The sequence below is a fragment of the Vulpes lagopus genome, chromosome 23, assembly GCF_018345385.1.
Source record: "Vulpes lagopus strain Blue_001 chromosome 23, ASM1834538v1, whole genome shotgun sequence".
NCBI lineage: Eukaryota > Metazoa > Chordata > Mammalia > Carnivora > Canidae > Vulpes > Vulpes lagopus.
This window is the reverse complement of record NC_054846.1, coordinates 57,789,218-57,806,247: the sequence shown is the minus strand read 5'-3', so window position 1 is coordinate 57,806,247 and position 17,030 is coordinate 57,789,218. Positions and strand designations below refer to the sequence as shown.

Genomic DNA, 17,030 nt, shown 5'->3' with positions numbered 1-17,030 from the left:
CCCACAGCCGCGAAGAGCAGAGCCCGGGCCTGGAAGCTTAGCTTTGGCCCAGCCGGCAGGCCGGCGGCAGCACAGCGTGCCCATCGGGGGAGCACAGCGTGCCCATCAGGCGGGCTGCGGGGCCACGTGGGCCTCGCTCTCCGCGGAGGCCGCCAGGTGGCCGGAGGATTAAGTGGAGAGGACAGGCCTCCTCCTCTTCGGCGTCCCTGGCTTCGGACGAATCACTGCAACACTTCCTTTCAGGCCAAGGCCTGCCTGGGGCCCAGGACACAGAACGAAGCACACGCACGCCGCCAGCCCACGCAGGGCACTGACGCGATGCACCCACCTCACCTCCTCACCCAAGGGCAGGCAGTCAGGTGAGACCGGGGCCCTGAACCCGGGCCCAGGCCTATTTGGGGAGCACCCTATGAAGAAGTCCACCCCTGAGAGCAGGGACGCAAGGCTCGTCCTGCCCGCCAGGCCGCCTGCGACGACCTCCCCAGGAAGCAGCCCCAAGCCGGCTCTGCCCTGCCCAGCCACGACGCCCGGCCTGTGTTCCTGGCTTGCAGGAGAAGGTGGAGTACCGGGTTCAAGAAGGCCTAGGTGTGCGCTGGGGCGGGGGGAGGGGCGTCTGTCCAGGGCAGAGGAGAAACTGGCAGCAGTGGCAGAGTCACCATTTATTGCTGTGACCTCGGCTGGTGACAGCCCCTGCTGGCCCCGGGGCCAGGTGTGTCCGGAGGTCCACCAGATGCAGGTGCCGGCCTCCCGGACCCCGAAACCCCACTGCACAGGGGCTCTGCCCAAAGACACGCTTCTGGCAAGGTGGCCACATCTCGCCAGGGAGAGACGGTGCCTCTGCCCTTCACTGCCCCCACGTAAGCCAGGTAACGCCGCGGGCTCCCTTCCACAACCACTCTGTCCTGATCCGTCCGTCCACCGAGCAGGTGGGTGGGCCCCAGGCTCTGCACTGAACCCCGACCCCGTTCCAGGGAGGCAGCGATCCTCCACTCGAGGTCCAGCCCCGGCCCTGGGGCCGAGCTCCGCCCGCACTGCAGGGGCCCTGCCAGGACCTCAGTGTCCCCAATCTGAGCAGGAGGCGGGCCTGCTGGGCACGGCGGAGCCCCGGCTGCTGCGGCCCTCATGGACTCTTCTGGAAGAGGCGGTGCAGGTTCTGGGCCAGGACGTCAGTCTCCTCGTAGCCCTCACAGCTTTGCTGCCAGCTCTCTGGCACCTGCTCCATCCCATAGTAGGCACCAGCAATGGCCCCGGCCATGGTGGCTATGGTGTCGGTGTCCCCCCCGAGTGAGATGGAATAAATGAGAGTCCTCTGGAGGCTGTTGAAGGCAGAGGGGATCTCGGGGTCAGGCTCCATGCAGCGCAGGAAGCAGTAGATGGCGGTGGGCACAGATTCGAAGGCAGCAATGCCGTTGCCTGTGGGGAAGCCACCGTATGGGGACCCTGCACTCTCCCGCCCCCTAAGTCCCCAGGCTGCTTCTGGCCACGCCCCAAGGCGGTAGGCTCAGGCTGGGCTGTGACGGAGACCACAGGCTCCAGAGTCAGACTACCCAGGTTCAAATCCTGGCTGTCCCTCCTTAGCGTGGGACCAGGAAAGTTCCCTCGTGGCTAAGATTCCGGTTTCTGGGATTGGATTCCTTGGGCAGGGAGGAACAGAGGCAGAGACTCAGGGCAGGTGTGGGGGTGAAATGGGCCATGGGCAGGGCGCCTGTATGGTGCCCAGAACCCAGCACAGGTACCAGCACCCGCTGCCAGAACTCGTGGCCCGTGGCCATCCCCGGGGACATTCACCCGTAAGGCCCAGGAGCGACGGCGGGCGCGGAGGCGCTGTGCCCACAGCCCTGCTGAGGGCTGCACAGGCTGGCTCTGGTCACAACAGCCTCGGGCAAGAAGTGAGGGAAAGGGCACCCTCTGGGCTCCTGCATGTCCCCCAGCCCAGGACGAGCCCGGAGGATGACGGGGGAAGGGCTACCCACCTAGCTCAGACACCACCTCCTCCCTGGTCACCGAGTCCTGCTCTAGAAGAGCGCCAATCTTCTTCAGGCGGCTGGAGTAGGGATGCTCCTCCATGCCCAGCCTGTGAGTCAGGGGTGAGGAGTCAGCGAGGTCGGAGGCGGCAGGGGGGACGCAGAGAGGGGGCGCAGGGGGGATGGGATCAGGCTGGCAGCCAGCACAGCTGTCCTGACAAGAAGCCAGGAGGACTAGGCCTGAGCCCTCTCATCTGCTGCTGCCCTAAGGGCCTTGGGGCGGAGTCAATGCCAAGGGGCTCCTCCCACCCCTCCTAAGAGTCTGCAGTGACAAAAGGGAAGGTTCCGGGGATGGGGGCAATGCCCGAGGACCCCATGCTGCAGGCCTCCCGCGGACACCCAGCTTGCTCCATCCCACATGCTCACTCCCTGGCATCCGAGACAGACTGCGCGTCACTCTCTAGCTCTTCCATGTGGCCCAGGAGCTGCTCGAGGAAGTGCTCACTCGACGACTCCCCCTGCAAAGCCAGGTGCACTGCCAGGGCCTGCAGGATGGCGCCGTTGTAGCCCAGGGAGGAGGCGTGGGTCAGCTGGGCCGACAGCCGGGCAAACTAGGGCAGAGGCAGTGGGGGCAGAGACGTGCTGTCACAGAAGCCGGGCTGCGGGGCGGGGGACGAGGGGGAGGGGGCGGCGGGGAGGTGGGAGCCAGAGGCCAGCCCGCCCAGCCTACCTTCTGCACATCCTGGACGCTGCTATAGGCCAGGGAGATGCCGGCCACCCGCATGGCGCCCCCGTTGCCGTAGGAGCCCTTCCCGTTGAACTGGGCGCGGGCAGGCTCAAAGACGTCGCGGCACTTGGGGCTCAGCAGCTTCTTGAAGACGGTAATGACCCCGGCGCCATAACCGCGGTCGGGCTCTTTCTTGTACTCCTGAGCAAACCTGGGGGAGCCGGGAGCCGGGAGTGCGGTGGAAAGGGTGCGCGTCGAGGCAGGGGGCTCGGGGACCCCAGGGACCTGTCCCAGCAGCCCCAAGGGCGTCAGTGTCCTGCGGAGGGAGGGGGGTCCCAGCACGCACTGCCCCTGCTCTGCCCCCCGCCCCCCCGGACGGGCATCCTCACCTGTGAGCCATGTCCACCTCGTCAAAGGCCTCCTTGGCCAGCAGGGACTGCACGAGGGCCCGGGCCATGGCCGTGTCGTCCGTGTAGTACAAGACTTCTGTGGGGAAAAGGGGGGGGGGGGCGAGCGTGATACCACACTGCAGGGCTTCCAGGCGGCGGCCTTGGCCTCCTGCTTTTTGTCCGTCTTTTTTAAAAGCAAGCTCTACACGCAGAGTGGGGTGTGACCCCACGACCCCAAGATCGAGTCCCTGCTCCACTGGCTGAGCTGCCCAGGTGCCCCAGTCCCCCGCTTTTCTTTACCTCCTCCGGGATGCCTGCCGTCAGCCCCTCATGGCACCCCACTTCCTGGGATCCAGGCCTGGGGAGCTTCAGCAGCTCTCCATTCCAGGTCGCCGACCTGCTGGCTCCCGAAGGAACCTGGTCTTCCCCCATCTGCCTGCGTGACCCTAGCCCTCCTGCACCACCCCCACCCCCCACTGGCCTCTTCACACAGCCAGAAAATTCTTTTTTTTTTTTTGCTAAAGATTGTATTTATTTATTCATGAGAGACAGGCAGAGACACAGGCAGAGGGAGAAGCAGGCTCCCTGCAGGGAGCCCGATGTGGGACTCGATCCCGGGACCCCAGGGTCACACCCTGGGCCGAAGGCAGATGCTCCACCGTTGAGCCCCCAGGTACCCCAGAAAATTCTTCCTATAAGCAGACTAGCGATTTCCACATCTCACTCTGCGGCTCCAAACTCAGGTGTCGGCTGCTTTCAGAATTAGGCCGGCCCTGCTGCTCGGCATCCAGAGCCCTTTCCCAACAGGCCCCTCCGTCCTCACCTCCCTCGGATCCCACTACTCCCCTCCACGTCCCCAGAACCAGCCGCACAGACCGCTCCTGGGTGCCTGGGGGGTGCTGCCCTGGGCCTTGCGACATGGCAACGGGGCTGAGCCAAGATGTCCGAGGAGGCCGTGGGCTGGCAAGGGCTGCTGGGACTTGGCTTTACTGACGGCAGAGATGCTGCAGAGGCGGCGGCAGCCCTTGGCGGGCCCCACCCCTCCTCTCTGGACTGCGAGCCTCCTTCCCTGCTTTTTCTCTTTCACTCGTGGGAGACTCCCATCCTAGCTTCTTTTTTGATTTTTATTTTTTTAACTGAAATCACTTTTTAAAAAATTTAAACTCTTCCCATCACGCGCCCTTCTCAGGCCCCGCTCCCACGCCCCCATCCCGGCTTCTCTAGAAGAGGGGTGGACAGGCCTCTAATCCACAGCCTCCCCTTGACCCAGGAGTCCCTGGTCCAGTCCCACCCACACCAGCTCCCTGGTGGACCTGGTTCTTTCTTCCTCCCGCCTCCTGTGCCCTCAACCTCTCCTCGTGTGAAGTAGCACCCATTCTCCCTTCTTTGGCCCCTGCACCCTGCTTTGCCCCCGGGAGCCATTCCTCGGCCATTCTCAGCCGTGACTAGGGCGTGAGGGTTACATCCACTGGCCTCCTGTGTTCAGGGGTGGACAGATGGCCAGGCCAGGCTGAGGACGGACTGTCCTCCGCTGGCCGCTGAGCTGGGAGCTGCTCGGGCCACCCCGGGGAGGCTCTGCCGGGGGGGGGGGGGGGACGGGGACGTGCATCTGAGTAAGGAGAGGAGCTGGGGCTTGAGGACGTGGCTCGAGCCCCGGGATTCAGCTCCACGTGAAGCCACATCTACCTGGACTTCAGTTCCGTCGTCACCGCCATCTCTCTCTGCTTAGCTTGTTCTGCGTGTCCCGCTACTTGCGTCTACAAAATTCTAAATCACCCATCAACCTAAGACACTTTTCCCTCAACGTGAGAGCAAAGAGGAAATTAAAAGACCATGCCCCCACCTTTCCCTCAACCGAGGCTCCGGTCTCTCTTCCCATCAGGCCAAACCATGCCAACCACATCCCTTCTCTGCGAGCTCCGAGGCCCACCGAAGTCCCACCCCGGGCTTCATCACCCTCCTGAAAAGGGCCTTCGGAATGCAGACGGGCCCTCTCCTGCAGCGGACACCAGCGGCCGGGCCTCACCTTCACCTTCTCTCCGCTTTGTGCATCCCCAGACCCCCCCCTCCAACTCCTCTCCAACCCTTCCCAGATCCAGCTCCTTTGGCTCCTCGGGTTCTGAGCATCGGCCCCTCCTCCTTCCTGCGGTACCTGCAAAACCACCCCCGCAGACCGAGACCTGGCTGCGCACCTGGCTGAGCACCTGGCTGCGCCGCGGAGGGAGCAGCGGGCTCGGGGACAGCGCTGCACAGGCGCGGGTTGGGCTAGAGCAGGCCGCTGCAGGGGAGCCGGCAGGACCACGGGGCAGAGCTGGGCCTCGGAGGGCCAGGTGTCGGCCGGCCAGGTGTGACGCGGCCGGCCAGGTGTGACGCGCGAAGGAATTTGGCTCTATCCTGAGGGTAAAGGAAAATCACGGCAGAGCTGCGGGCGGGGAGGCCGTGTGCGGAGGACGGCCTGGCGGGGCTGACTCGGGAGACCTGGGCCCCACGGGCAGCGGCGCACTCGGCGGACCCGGCGCCAGGCGCGAGAAGGACGCCCGGGGCCGCTCGCGGGGCTCCGAGGACCGGCTTGCCAGGCCCGGGCCGGGGACCCTGCGGGGCCGGAGGGGCTCGGTCTCAGCCCCGCCCCCGCCCCGCCCCCACGTGGCCCGGCCCCGCCCACCTGTCCGCGCGCTCCCGGGCGAGCTCGGGTCCGGCTCCAGGCTCTGGACGTGACGCAGCACTGACGTCAGGGTGACGGTGTCGTGCGCCTCGTACAGGGAGCCCACGCAGTCCCCGAGCAGCGCGCCGGCCAGGCAGCCTCGAAAGCGGGAGAGGGAGCGGGCCGCCCCGGCCCCCGCGCAGCCCGCCGCCGTCATCGCCGCCGCCGCCATCCGCGCCGAGCAGTCGCCACTTCCGGCGCGGCCAGCGCACCCCACGGCACCGCCCCCGCCGCCCCACAGCGCCGCCCCGCGGCCCGGAGCCGCAGCGCCTCCCCACCCCGCCCACAGCGCCACCCCCCGGCCCGGAGCCGCAGCGCCTCCCCCCTCCCAGCGCCCACAGCGCCACCCCCCGGCTCGGAGCCGCAGCGCCTCCCCTCCTCCCCCCGCCCACAGCGCCACCCCCCGGCCCGGAGCTGCAGCGCCTCCCCCCCTCCCCCCGCCCACAGCGCCACCCCCCGGCCCGGAGCCGCAGCACCTCCCCCCCTCCCCCCGCCCACAGCGCCACCTCCCGGCTCGGAGCCGCAGCGCCTCCCCCCACCGCCCACAGCGCCACCCCCCGGCCCGGAGCCGCAGCGCCCTCCTCCCCCTGCCCACAGCGCCGCCCTCCCCCGGCCTCATCGAGAGGCTCCAGGGGCGCAGAGCTGCTGAGGGGCGGCGCTGCTGCCCGAGCCCGAGCCCGGGGCCCCTGGGGACGGAGGAGTCATCAGGTTCGGGAGCTCCTAGCTCCTCGCGCGCAGGAGGCGGCACATTTATTAGATGTGACCCCCCCACCCCCTACCCCGCACTAGACCGTCTCCAGCGGGCAGGTTCTGAGCGGACTCAGGGTGCGGTTCGTGGTGCGGGCGAACGTGTCCACCTGCGGCGCGAACGTCGCGGCCGGCGTGGCCAGCTTGCGGCGGGTGTCCATACACTTGGCGTCCAGCAGCATGGAGCTGGCCTTGCAAGCGAGGTCGGCCTGCAGCCTGGCCAGGTGCCGCTGCAGCGCGTCCAGGGCGTCCCTGGAGAGGAGGCACGGCGTCCCATCAGCCCTGCAGGCTGCGAGGTCGGGGCTGGGGGAGCCAGGAGGCAGCCCGCGGGGGGCAGGGTCTCCCCCCACCCCCACCCCCACCCACCCCCCAGCTTACTGGGCCTGCGCCAGCTTGTGCTTCAGCGCAGCGATGGTTGCCTCTAACTGGTGAACCTCGTCAGTGAGGCCGTGCTGAGCCTGGAGGCCGGGTGGGGAGGCCGGGTCAGCGCAGTCCCTGTGCCTCCGGCACTGCCCGTCGCCAGCACCCAGCACCCGGGCTCCTGCCGGCAGCAGGTGCAGGGGGAGTGACCTGAGGACGCGAGCCAGGGGGTCCCCGCGCACCTGGTCCCGGCACAGCTCCACGTTGGGCCGGCGAGTCCGGGACTCTAGCCGGGTGTGGCATAGCTTCAGGTTCTGGAACTTTCTGCGCAGATCGTTCTCCAGGTGCCGGATGTCCTCCTGCAGCTCGGAGATCTCCTCCAAGGTCTGTGGGGACAGAGGCACCGGTCGCCCCCCCATCCCCAACGTGGCAGCCCGCCCGGCCTGGGGACTCCGCAGACTGGGCTCACGTTCTTCTCCTGCCACCTGAGCTCGCCGTACACTCTCTCCATCTCCCGCAGCCGCTTCCTGAAAGCGAATTCTGTGGCCACCCTCTGGGCTTCGAGCTCATTGTTGGTCTGGAGAATGGGGTGGGCAGCCCAGCGGAGGGTGTGAGCCAGGGCCACCCCAGGAATGGCCCGCGCTGGGGCAGGGGGCCCACGGGGGACCCGGGAGTCACCTGGGAGATAGTTAGGGCCATGGCCTCCCGCAGCTCCACCGCTGCTTTCATCTCAGCCTCCGCCCGGCTCCTGTTCAACTGGCTAAAGCCGTCCCACTGCTGGAGAGTGGAGGAGCTGCAGGGTGGGGGGGGACGCGGTCAGGGCCCAGGAGGCCGGCAGGACACGGCCACGGCCCCCAGGCTTCTTACCCGTCGGGGACACGGGTGGGATCGACCTTCAGGGTGATGTTGGGGGACATGAGGCTGAGGGACAGGCAGCCTCGGTCGATGTCCAGAGTCTCTACCTTGTCCCGGTGGTCAGCGCTGAGCTGCTGGCGGGCTTCCTGCAGGAGGCTGGGGACGCAGGGGTGGCACGCAGCGTGGGGACACCACCCCCGGCCGGGCGCCCTGGACGCAGCCGTGCTCGCCCCGCTCCCACAGACACATTCCCGGGAAGGGACACAGGGGAGGTGGCAGGTGGGGGCAGGCGGGGGCAGGTGGCCCAGGGGCGCCCGGGCGGTGGGGCCTGTGCCCTCGGTGCAGGCCGTGACCCGGGCCGGGATCGAGTCCCCCGCGGGCTCCCCACGAGAGGCCTGCTTCTCTCTCTGCCTGGCTCTCTGCCTCGCTCCGTGTCTCATGAACAACTAAATAAACCAAGGAACACAAACAGACAACGGTGGCCTAATGCAGGGTCTGGGCAGCGTTCTGAGCCTACGACTAGGCTGTGGGACAAGCGCCACCATCGGGTTTGGGCTTCGGGCAGAGCGGGGTCAGGAGGAGCCTGAGAGCCAGTTGCTTATTGTCCACAATACACGTGTCGCCCGTGAGACCCGCAGCCTGGGGCTCCTGGGGCGCAGGGGGTTGGGAGTCTGACTCCATTTCACTCGGGTCCCGATCTGACGGGCTCCTCGCTCAGCGCGGAGACGGCTCGCCCCTCTCCCCCTGCTCCTGCACCTGCGCGTGCGCGCTCTCTCTCTCTCTAATAAATAGACTTGAAAATCTTAAAAAAAAAGAAAAAAATGACAAGCAAGCCTTCAAGTGCAGGTGAACGCGGCCAAGAGGGCTGCCCCTTACCAGAGCTTCTCGAAGGCCTGGCTAATCCTCTGCTGTAGAGCCTTCTTGGTGGCATCAATGACCTCCACCTCTTTGTGCAGCTCTTCCTCCACCGGATCCTTCACCACATCAATGTCGCGCCGACTGTCCCTCAAGGTCAGGCACTCGACTGCGACATCCAGAGGCAGGTTCTTGGCCTGCAAGTTTTGCTCTGCGGATTCTTTCATCTAGAAAAGAGAGGGCCGGGGACACTGGTGGGGCCATCCCCCGGGAAGCAGCCCAGCCCCGCCTTAGCAGAGGGCCGTGGAGTGACTCGATGGATGCGCCCCCCCAGATCCCCGTGCAGGGGGGAGGCGGGGAGGTGCTGGCGGCTGGGTCTCCAGCCCGGACTCCCTGCCTGTGTCAGGGCATCGATCTCCGCGTCCAAATCCGTCAGACACTTGTCCAGCGTCTCCTTCCAGCGGTTGATGCTGTCGATCCTCTCTGCCAGCCGAGTCCTGTTGTCATGTTCGTCCCAAATGGTCTGGGAGAGACAAAGCCGGAAAAAGAGAGTGCTGCGGGGCGCGGCCCCCCCCCCCCCCCCACTGCGCCACAACCCCCGGTCCCTGGCCTCCAACCTGGTTGCTGGTCTCATTGCGGAGGACCCGGGCCTCCTGGCGGATCTGGTGCGAAGCCTGTCGCTGTTGCTCAGCGTTGGTGGCCAGCAGGTGGCTGTTGGTGTGCCAGTCTGGCAACCGGAACCGTTGACTGGGCTTGAAGCTCGGTGTGGCCATCGCGCGGGGGCCAAGGGACAGGGCACGGTCACAAAAGGCGGCTGGAGAGGGAACACGGGGCTGCAGGCCGGCTCTCAGGAGATGCTCACCTGCGGCGCGCCCCCTTCCTGCAGGCCCCGGGGCACAGCCTGGCCTTGCTCCTGTGTGGGAGCAGCAGTGCTCCGGAGCCCACCTGCAGGTGCTGGCCGGGGTGAAAGGGGACGATCGATGGGCTCCCTCCGGATGTGAGTGTGAGTGTGTGAGTGTGTGTGAGTGTGTCCAAGCCCTTAGTGGGGCTGGGGGCGTGCCGGGCAAAATGACCCAGTCGGCACTCCTCCTTGCAGCGACCAAGTCTTGCGGCAGGTTCCCTGCTTCGGGCAGACCCTGGGGCTGGAGGCGGAGCCACTTCTCCCTCCGGGAAGGGGACGCGCATTGGCCCGGGGGTGGGCGGTGGGGGCTGAATCCGACCCCATCTGCCCCCCAGGAGGGCGGGCGGCTGTGTGCGGGTCCCCCCTGGCAGGAGCAGGGCGTCCTCTCCGTCCGCGGGGTCACCGCCCTGGGTGAGGGTCAGCCAGGGCGGGGAGGGGAAGGGAGGGGGGAGGGACCCGCCGCCCCTCCGCTCTTGTCTCACCTACGCCCGGTGTCCAGCGTCCCCAGCGCCGTGTTGGGCGTCCCGGTTGCCAGGCAACCCCAGCCCCGCCCCCCCCGCAGGCTTCAGTTGGACACGCGCAGGTCGGGGCTTGCGGCCGCTCAGTTGACACGGTGCACATTTGTGCTTTGATATCAGTTGTGCTTCGACACGGTATAAAAAGAAAAATTGCAAAAAAAAAAAAATATAGTGCATAGAAAAAGTACCCCCCGCCCGGGGTCACGCCTTGCAGGTCTCCTTCCAGAAACTACGGCAGAGCCCGCATCCTGCCCTGGACGCAGAGGGCCTCGGGAGAGGCCGCAGCCCCAGGAGCGGGGAGGAGGGTTTTGGGGGTAGGGGGATGGGGGATGGGAGTGGGGGGATGGGGAGGTCAGGAGCAAAGCTCAAGATCCAGCCTTTTTCTTTGTCTTGTTTTAGGTTTTTTATCTTAATGCCTCTAGGGTTCACGTGCAGAGCGCTCTTAGTTTCAGGTGTAGGATATAGTGACTCAATGAGTCCATACATCACCAAATCCAACCTTTTTTTTAAGATTTTATTTATTCATGAGACACACACACACACAAACACACACACACAGGCAGAGACACAGGAGGAGGGAGAAACAGGCTCCATGCAGGGAGCCCAGCATGGGATTGGATCCCAGGTCTCCAGGATTGAAGAACCCCCCCGCCCGCGAGTGGGACAAGGCCTAACCCTGAGGCAGCTCATCCAGGCGCCTCCCATGAATTCAAGTAACAAAAACATTCTGTTTTTGCGAGATAAAAAAAAGAAACTATCTCCCTTCGCCCTGACTGGGAAAGTCCCTGAACATGGTCGTGCTGACCTTCAAAGAAATCAATGCTATGCTACTCCCGCGGTTTTTTGCCTTTAAAAGATGCCTGTAATTGCTAATCGGGGCTCTGCCACCTCGGAGAGCCCGTTTGCGCAAACGTCCAATAAACCCTCTTGCTTGTTGCATCTGCCTGTCTGGGGTCTGAGTCTCTGGGGCGTCCACCGGGACGCGTTGGCACCCACGAGCTAGGGTCCAACAGGATCACACCCTGGGCCGAAGGGAGACACTTAACCGCTGAGCCAGCCATCCAGGAGTCCCAGGAAACTTTTATTTTAATTAATTAATTAATTAATTAATTATTCATGATATAGAGAGTCAGAGACACAGGCAGAGGGAGAAGAAGGCTCCATGCCAGGAGCCCGATGTGGGACTCGATCCTGAGACTCCAGGATCGCACCCTGGGCCAAAGGCAGGCGCCAAACCGCTGAGCCACCCAGGGATCCCCCGAAACTTTTGTTTTTTATATATATATTTTTATTTTTTAAAAGATTTTATTTATTATTATTTTTATTTATTCATGAGAGACACAGAGAGAGCGAGAGAGAGGCAGAGACACAGGCACAGGGAGAAGCAGGCTCCATGCAGGGAAGCTGATGCAGGACTCGATCCCAGGACCCCAGGATCAGGCCCTGAGCTGAAGGCGGCACTAAACCACTGAGCCCTCCCCAGGCTGCCCCAGGAAACTTATTTTTAACAAACGCTTGCGGGCAGCCTTAGCTCTGTATTCAGTGATTGTGATGACGTCTGGTCATCTGGTGGACTTTTCTAGAAAGAGCCCCATTTGCTCATGGGGATCCCTGAATGGGACACACATCTGTCTGAGCAGCGGCTTACACTTCAGTTTCCGGCAGAAATGCACGTCGTTTGAGCGTTCAAGGTGCACTACCGTGGGGGTTGTGCCCTCGATGAAGCGGTCACTCCTCGCACGACCATGGAGCATAAGGCAGGGGATGAGCTTGCCTGGCGTGAGTCTGGCCGGGTAGGCTTGAATCTACGAACCCCATCAGCATTCTCATGGCTTGTAAGGGATACTAGAGGTCTAGACCATGAAGCAAGACTTTTTTTTTTTTTAAGATTTTATTTATTTATTCATGAGAGACAGAGAGAGAGAGAGGCAGAGACACAGACAGAGGGAGAAGCAAGCTCCATGCAGGGAGCCTGACGTGGGCCTCAATCCCGGGTCTCCAGGATCACGCCCTGGGCTGAAGGCGGCGCCAAACCGCTGAGCCACCCGGACTGCCTGAAGCAAGACGTTTTAAAAAAAGATTTTATTTATTTATTTGAGAGAGAGCCTGAGCATGAGCAGGACGGAGGGGTGGAGGCAGAGGCGGGAGCAGATGCCCCGCTGAGCAGCGAGCCCAGTGCGGGCCTTGAACCCAGGACCGGGGATCACAACCTGAGCCCCAGGCAGACGCTTAATGGACTGAGCCACCCAGGCGCCCAAAGCGAGACATTTTTTAAACTGGGGGGGAGGGGGGGAGGGGAGAAAGAAAAAGAAAACCTCGAGAGAGAAGAATGTGAACTGACAACTTTTCTTTTTCTTAAGTGATTGAGATTCAGCCCAGGGAGAGCGCAGGGCCTTGGCAGCAACAAGCCATTTTCTTTCAAAATCTGTGAAGTGTGATAATATGTATCTTCTCTGTTCTCAGTTTCCTCCCCCCAGGAAGTGTCAGATGATCTAATTTGGTGAGTTCCACGATCGGGCTCCTCTGAGAGGCACGACTTGTGTCCAACGGGCCGAGGCCGAGAAGGCCTTGGCCTGCAGGTTGGTGGCTGGGCTCGGGCCACGGTGACCTGGCGCCCGCAGGGGGACCGCCACCCAGCGCCCCTGCAGGTGGCCTTGGACGCTGGCTCCGGGTGTCCCGATCCGCCATGTAGACTGACCCCCAGCCCTGACGGTCGCTCCCCCTGACCGGTAATTTCCTGGTCCCTGGAGAGACTTCACGTAAATTAGTTTTTCTTCTGCTTCCTACTTTTTTCAAGTGGCCAATCTCTGACAAAACGGCAGTTCCCATTTTAGAGTTGACTTGAGGTTGCTTTCTATTTAATTTTTTTTAAGATTTATTTATTTATTTATTCATGTTAGACATAGAGAGAGAGGCAGAGACCCAGGCCGAGGGAGAAGCAGGTGCCCCGCGGGGAGGGGACTCGATCTCAGGACCCTGGGGTCATGACCTGGGTCAAAGGCAGACCCTCAACTGCTGAGCCACCCAGGGGCCCGTTTTCCATTTAATTTAAACCTCACAGGAAAATGGGCGTAAAGACAATTCACAGGATGAGCGATTATTTCGTTCCTCCTTTTCTATTTAGCAGCGTGTGAAAAATCAGTTGTTTCCAATATGCAGAAATACCAAACTGAACATCCTAAATAAAAGCTGTTCTATTTCAGCCTTTCTTCCCTTCTAAGCGGAAAAACAAAGTACAAATGTGAAGACAATTTTTTTTCCGTTTTCGGTCTTCGTGGTCTTGCACGGATAATCACAGTGAAGTCCTCGACGGCCGATGTGCAGGGCACGTGGGGGCGAAGACCCCAGTCGAGGTCTCTAGTGCAGGCCTGGCCTTCCCTCCGGGAACCGCAGTTTTAGAAATGTGACAGCCGTGCTTGTGAACATGTTTTTTCAAGCAACGACAACTTGGTGTCACATGAAGATTTTGCTTTAAATTGGACCTGGCTTTGGCTAAGCACAGTTGAGTAACCGTCCTCCAAAGTCTGGTGGAAGATCTCGAGGTTTTATGTAAGAGTTGTTTGCCAGCAGGGCTGGGTACTGTTGTCCCAGAGTAAAGTACTTTTTTTTTTCTTCTTAAAGTAAGGTCTATGTCCAACGTGGGGCGTGAACCAGAGTTAGGTGCTCTACGTACAGCCTGAGCTAGTCAGGGACCCCCTGTCTTTTTTCTTTTCCTTTTTTTTTTACCCAAAGTGGTGGAAATACTTGATCTCTCTCACGCTGGCTATCTTTTTTTTTTTTTTTTAATTCATTTATGATAGTCACACACAGAGAGAGAGGGGGGCAGAGACACAGGCAGAGGGAAAAGCAGGCTCCATGCACCGGGAGCCCGACGTGGGATTCGATCCCGGGTCTCCAGGATGGCGCCCTGGGCCAAAGGCAGGCGCCAAACCGCTGTGCCACCCAGGGATCCCCTCACGCTGGGTATCTTTTTCTTCGTTTGTACATATTCTCCAAAAGGACCTGCTTGACTCTGGCCTTTTTTCCAGTTTATTTTCAGCTGGTCTTGCACTTGTGGGTTTTGCACAGCTCGGTAGTCAAGTGGCTGCTGCTCCCAGCACATTTGCCCTGGAGGTTGAAACAATTTTTGTCCCCCCTCCCCCTTGATTTTTCTCTTATCTTCAGAGGCTACTCTTCTTGCATAAGAAAGACAAACCTCTCAGTTAAAATGAATGGAAAGAAAAAAAATAATAAAATAAAATGAATGGAAAGTAGCTTGCCGTATTCAAAGTAAAATGTTAGGTTTTTAATGCAGATTTTCAAATATCTAAAGGGACTTAACGTAGACACTAGTCATAGTTTTGTATTAAAGGTTTAGACAGCACCTCCTACTAGATTTTGAAAAATACTATTCAAAGGGATACCACCGATGGCAAACTTTTGTAATCTAAAATCTTTATGAAAGTACAAAAATAAATTAGAAAAATTAGACTCGGGATCCCTGGGTGGCGCAGCGGTTTGACGCCTGCCTTTGGCCCAGGGCGCGATCCTGGAGACCCGGGATCGAATCCCACGTCGGGCTCCCGGTGCATGGAGCCTGCTTCTCCCTCTGCCTGTGTCTCTGCCTCACTCTCTCTCTCTCTCTCTCTCTCTCTCTCTCTCTCTGACTATAAAAATTAAAAAAAAATAATTAAAAAAAAAAAGAAAAATTAGACTCATAAAACAAAATATGTAAAGATGGTTATACAACCTTAATGTTACATTTGCATAAAATACGAAGAACATTTTGAATTATGTGTGAACGATGGTGGTTACTGAAATCCTGTCTGGGGCAGCAGCAGAACTATTCCTATGGTCCTACCTGGGGTACCAAAAAAACCCCAAAACCATTCCTATGATTTGTTTTTGGTATTGGTTTTTTGCAAGAGAATGTGCATTTAGCAAGATATGAGTGATACTGTACGTTTAGCAGTTTCAAGTACTTTGGGCTATTTCTAAATCACTTAGTAAAAAAGTCTGTTAACGGTTTTGTTTCAGTTGAGAATCAGATGTCATGTTAGGCTTCGTGATCCTAAGCCTCTAATGTGTCAGTTTTGTTTACAAACACTTTTTGAATCCAAGCATTATTCTTACCAGGAACTACTTTATTTATTTATTTATTTATTTATTTATTTATTTATTTTTTAAAGACTTTATTTATTAATGAGAGACACACACAGAGAGAGAGGCAGAGACATAGGCAGAGAGAGAAGCAGGCTCCATGCAGGGAGCCTGATGTGGGACTCGATCCCAGGACCCCAGGACACACCCTGGGCAGAAGGCAGGCACTAAACCGCTGAGCCATCCAGGGATCCCCAGGAACTATTTTAGTAGAGACAAATATGAGAAAAGTGCTGCTCTATAAAAGCATTGCAAAGATCTTTATAAAACTGTGGAGATTGTAGAAGTAACAAAAGTGATGGAAGGCAGGCAAAGAATCATCTTCCTCCTGCAGGTAAGACTAAAGTTTGTCCTCTTTATTTATTTGTTTATTTTAAATAAATTTATTTTTTATTGGTGTTCAATTTGCCAACATATAGAATAACACCCAGTGCTCATCCCATCAAGTGCCCCCCTAAGTACCCGTCACCCAGTCACTCCCTAGATTTGTCCTCTTTAATGATAAAGACTCCCCACCCACCTCCCCTAGATTTGTCCTCTTTAATGATAAAAACAGCAAATATGGTAAAAATGATCACATCCTTTCCTGGCATTGACCGATAAATTTTTCTTTTAAGATTTTATTTATTTATTCATGAGAGATGGGGTCGGGGGGGGGGGTGGCGGCAGACACAGGCAGAGGGAGAAGCAGCCTCCAGGCAGGGAGCCCAATGGGGACTCGATTCCAGGACCCCAGGATCACGCCCTGGGCCGAAGGCAGGTGCCAAACCACTGAGCCCCCCAGGGATCCCTTGACCGATAAATCTTAATTTTCTAAAAGCCTCTGCAAGGTACGCAGGTCTCAACAGCCAAGAGGAATCTGTCAAATGATCGGGCAACACGGAAACCACGAGAACTGAGAGCTCGAGAGGCGTGGGCCGCGGAACTCTCCTTTGGGTGGCTCCTGGCTCCTGCGCTTAGACGTGGGGCCCTGAGGACCCTTTTCTACGAAGAAAGCTTCAAGCCGCTGAGCCCAGTGGAACTGGTTTATTCTATCCGTTTGGAGCCTTCATAACCGTCAGAGCAGTGGGCTGTGGGCCTGTACCTGCTTCTTCCTACCCTTGCCCGTGTTGTGGGAAAGCCTCTGATTTTTCAGAGCATGGTCTCGGAGTCCTTGTTGTACCAGTTTCCCCCATTGACCTGTATGCACTTGGGTATAATTATTGATTTTTTGCAATTTTTCAATACCAGCGTAGTTACTGGGCAGAGGCTGACATTAGGGTGGATTCTCTTCAATTGATCGTCAAACTGATCAACTGACACCTTAGAGTTAAAAACCCACCACCCACCAGCATCTGATGGTCAGCCAACTAGTTCTTGGTGTTGGTGACAAGATCACAAAGTGTACCGTTGGGGTCGTACAGAGTCTGGGGACGTGTCCCCGGGAGAAGGCTGGGTGGGGAATACACGTTAGGAGGAAAGGATTTTCTGGAAGACAAATAGGCTCAGTGGAAATTATGAAGAGACAAGCCTTTCTTCTTTTCAAAGCTCCGTGCTCACCACGGGGGTCAAACTCATGACCTCCAGCTCAGGAGCTGCGTGACGGCCTCCGCCTCCGAGTAGTGAGCTGTCCCCAGGGGAGGAGCACATCCTCAAAGGGACGCTCTCATTTCCTGTCCCAACAGCCCTACTAGTGTCTCCTTTTAATGGAGGAAACTGAGCCTTAGAAGCACCAAGGAACTTGCCTGGGGGGCTGGGGTGGCGGGGGGGGGGGGGTCACGCAGTCAGGGTTCGGGGCAGGACTGTGTGACTGTGCAGGTGTTGATCGTGGCCACCGCACAGGTCGCCTCCCTGTACCTGAGCCAGAGGAGCTGTAAGGATGACCAGACACACAG

The 17,030-nt window shown here is 59.5% G+C and overlaps 2 protein-coding genes across 3 annotated transcripts; both read right to left on the bottom strand.

Annotated features, from left to right (window-relative positions):
- Positions 1-646: 646 nt before the first annotated feature.
- ADPRS (ADP-ribosylserine hydrolase) lies at positions 647-5,996 on the bottom strand. Its single transcript, XM_041738676.1, has 6 exons — positions 5,743-5,996; positions 3,081-3,177; positions 2,695-2,902; positions 2,391-2,575; positions 1,974-2,074; positions 647-1,413 (listed from the first exon to the last, which is right to left on the bottom strand). Exons 1-6 carry the CDS (start codon positions 5,951-5,953, stop codon positions 1,121-1,123), a joined length of 1,095 nt encoding a protein of 364 aa, XP_041594610.1. The 5' UTR covers positions 5,954-5,996; the 3' UTR covers positions 647-1,120.
- Positions 5,997-6,288: 292 nt separating this feature from the next.
- Positions 6,289-9,600, bottom strand: TEKT2 (tektin 2). 2 transcript variants are annotated; one of them, XM_041738749.1, is made up of 9 exons: positions 9,216-9,600; positions 8,996-9,121; positions 8,620-8,825; positions 7,756-7,899; positions 7,567-7,681; positions 7,358-7,465; positions 7,131-7,274; positions 6,907-6,986; positions 6,289-6,780 (listed from the first exon to the last, which is right to left on the bottom strand). In XM_041738749.1, the coding sequence occupies exons 1-9, from the start codon at positions 9,369-9,371 to the stop codon at positions 6,567-6,569; spliced, it is 1,293 nt and encodes a 430-aa protein (XP_041594683.1). In that variant the 5' UTR covers positions 9,372-9,600; the 3' UTR covers positions 6,289-6,566. The 2 variants fall into 2 exon arrangements, with proteins under 2 accessions (XP_041594683.1, XP_041594682.1); XM_041738748.1 differs by lacking the exons at positions 6,907-6,986; positions 8,620-8,825; positions 8,996-9,121; positions 9,216-9,600 and having other exon boundaries at positions 7,756-8,612.
- Positions 9,601-17,030: the final 7,430 nt, after the last annotated feature.

Coding starts and splice junctions, on each gene's coding strand:
- ADPRS (XM_041738676.1), bottom strand. CDS start 5,953: ATGGCGGCGGCGGCGATGACGGCGGCGGGCTGCGCGGGGGCCGGGGCG. Junction 2,903..3,080: donor GAGGTGGACATGGCTCACAG/GTGAGGATGCCC, acceptor CGGCTCCCCCAG/GTTTGCTCAGGAGTACAAGA. Junction 1,414..1,973: donor GGAGGTGGTGTCTGAGCTAG/GTGGGTAGCCCT, acceptor GCTTCCCCACAG/GCAACGGCATTGCTGCCTTC.
- TEKT2 (XM_041738749.1), bottom strand. CDS start 9,371: ATGGCCACACCGAGCTTCAAGCCCAGTCAACGGTTCCGGTTGCCAGAC. Junction 9,122..9,215: donor GCAATGAGACCAGCAACCAG/GTTGGAGGCCAG, acceptor TGTCTCTCCCAG/ACCATTTGGGACGAACATGA. Junction 6,987..7,130: donor TGGAGCTGTGCCGGGACCAG/GTGCGCGGGGAC, acceptor CCCGGCCTCCAG/GCTCAGCACGGCCTCACTGA.